General features: G+C 37.6%; 1 protein-coding gene across 1 annotated transcript in view; it reads left to right on the forward strand.

Annotated features, from left to right (window-relative positions):
• Positions 1–1,028, forward strand: part of LOC116696228 (uncharacterized) — a 6,400-nt gene that overhangs the window by 2,185 nt on the left and 3,187 nt on the right. The window contains exon 2 of the mRNA XM_032527056.1: positions 660–775. Coding sequence (XP_032382947.1) covers positions 660–775 — 116 coding nt within the window. The remainder of the gene's footprint in view (positions 1–659; positions 776–1,028) is intronic.

Consider the following 1,028-nt stretch of genomic DNA (forward strand, 5'->3'; position numbering starts at 1 on the left):
ATGGCGACAGCTGCTACCCTGATTTCGGAGCCTCTCTGATCCAAGGGAACATGGGAAATTAACCATAATAAACTGTAAACTGTTGCCAGAGTCACTATAAACCATGTTATAGATTAAATAAAATATTCCGTGGTGTCTCAGTTAATTTGTATTTCACTGCCTTTGTGTGTGTGTGTGTGTGTGTGTGTGTGTGTGTGTGTGTGTTAACATTAATATAACATATTTAGCAAACTAACTTAGCAAAAATGCCATGCGGTGAAATGACACATAGGCTAGAAACATTTTAGTCACATGGCGAAATACAGAACTGCACTCATTTAAAACGTTTCAGCTGCTCAGTGTTAAATATTTATTAACGTCAATGTTAAATTAGTTAGCATGGGGTGGGTTACTAAAGATGCATGAAACGGTAGACTCTTCCCGCCTCCTAGATGGGCATGGTCCTCGTTTTGAAAGTGTATTCAGTGGTTTGTGGAAGGTAAAAAGTTTAATTAGTGTACTTTTATTTCATTTTGTTGACGTTTGTCAGAAGAGTTTGTTTCTGAGACATTTCATTTCCAATTATACATAAAACCCATCGTCCAAATACAGGCTTGTGGCTTTTACCATTAAACATTATTGAAACGGTTTACATTTTGCACTTTTTGTTAATTTTTCAGGTTAAGGATGTTCAGACAGAACACTGGACCGAGAAGGGGGGGGCAAACACGACTCGCCACTTTTAGAGTTGGCCTCCTCCTCCATCCTGACATGGTATCATTTCACCCACAAAAAGGTTTGTTAAATATGTTTAACTATAGTTGGGAGAAGGACATGGGTATCCATATTCCTAATGACATTTGGGAGGAATCTTTGAAATACATACACTCCTGCTCCAATAATACGAGACATTGTCTTATACAGTTCAAAATTATACATAGGCTTCATTTTTCAAAAGTAAGGATCCACAGCATCTTCCCGAATCCTTTATCAAACTGTGATAAAGGTCAGTCCCTCAATGCAACACTTTTTCATGCTTTTTTTTCCTG

The sequence above is a fragment of the Etheostoma spectabile genome, chromosome 9, assembly GCF_008692095.1.
Source record: "Etheostoma spectabile isolate EspeVRDwgs_2016 chromosome 9, UIUC_Espe_1.0, whole genome shotgun sequence".
In the NCBI taxonomy this organism is placed as follows: Eukaryota; Metazoa; Chordata; class Actinopteri; order Perciformes; family Percidae; genus Etheostoma; species Etheostoma spectabile.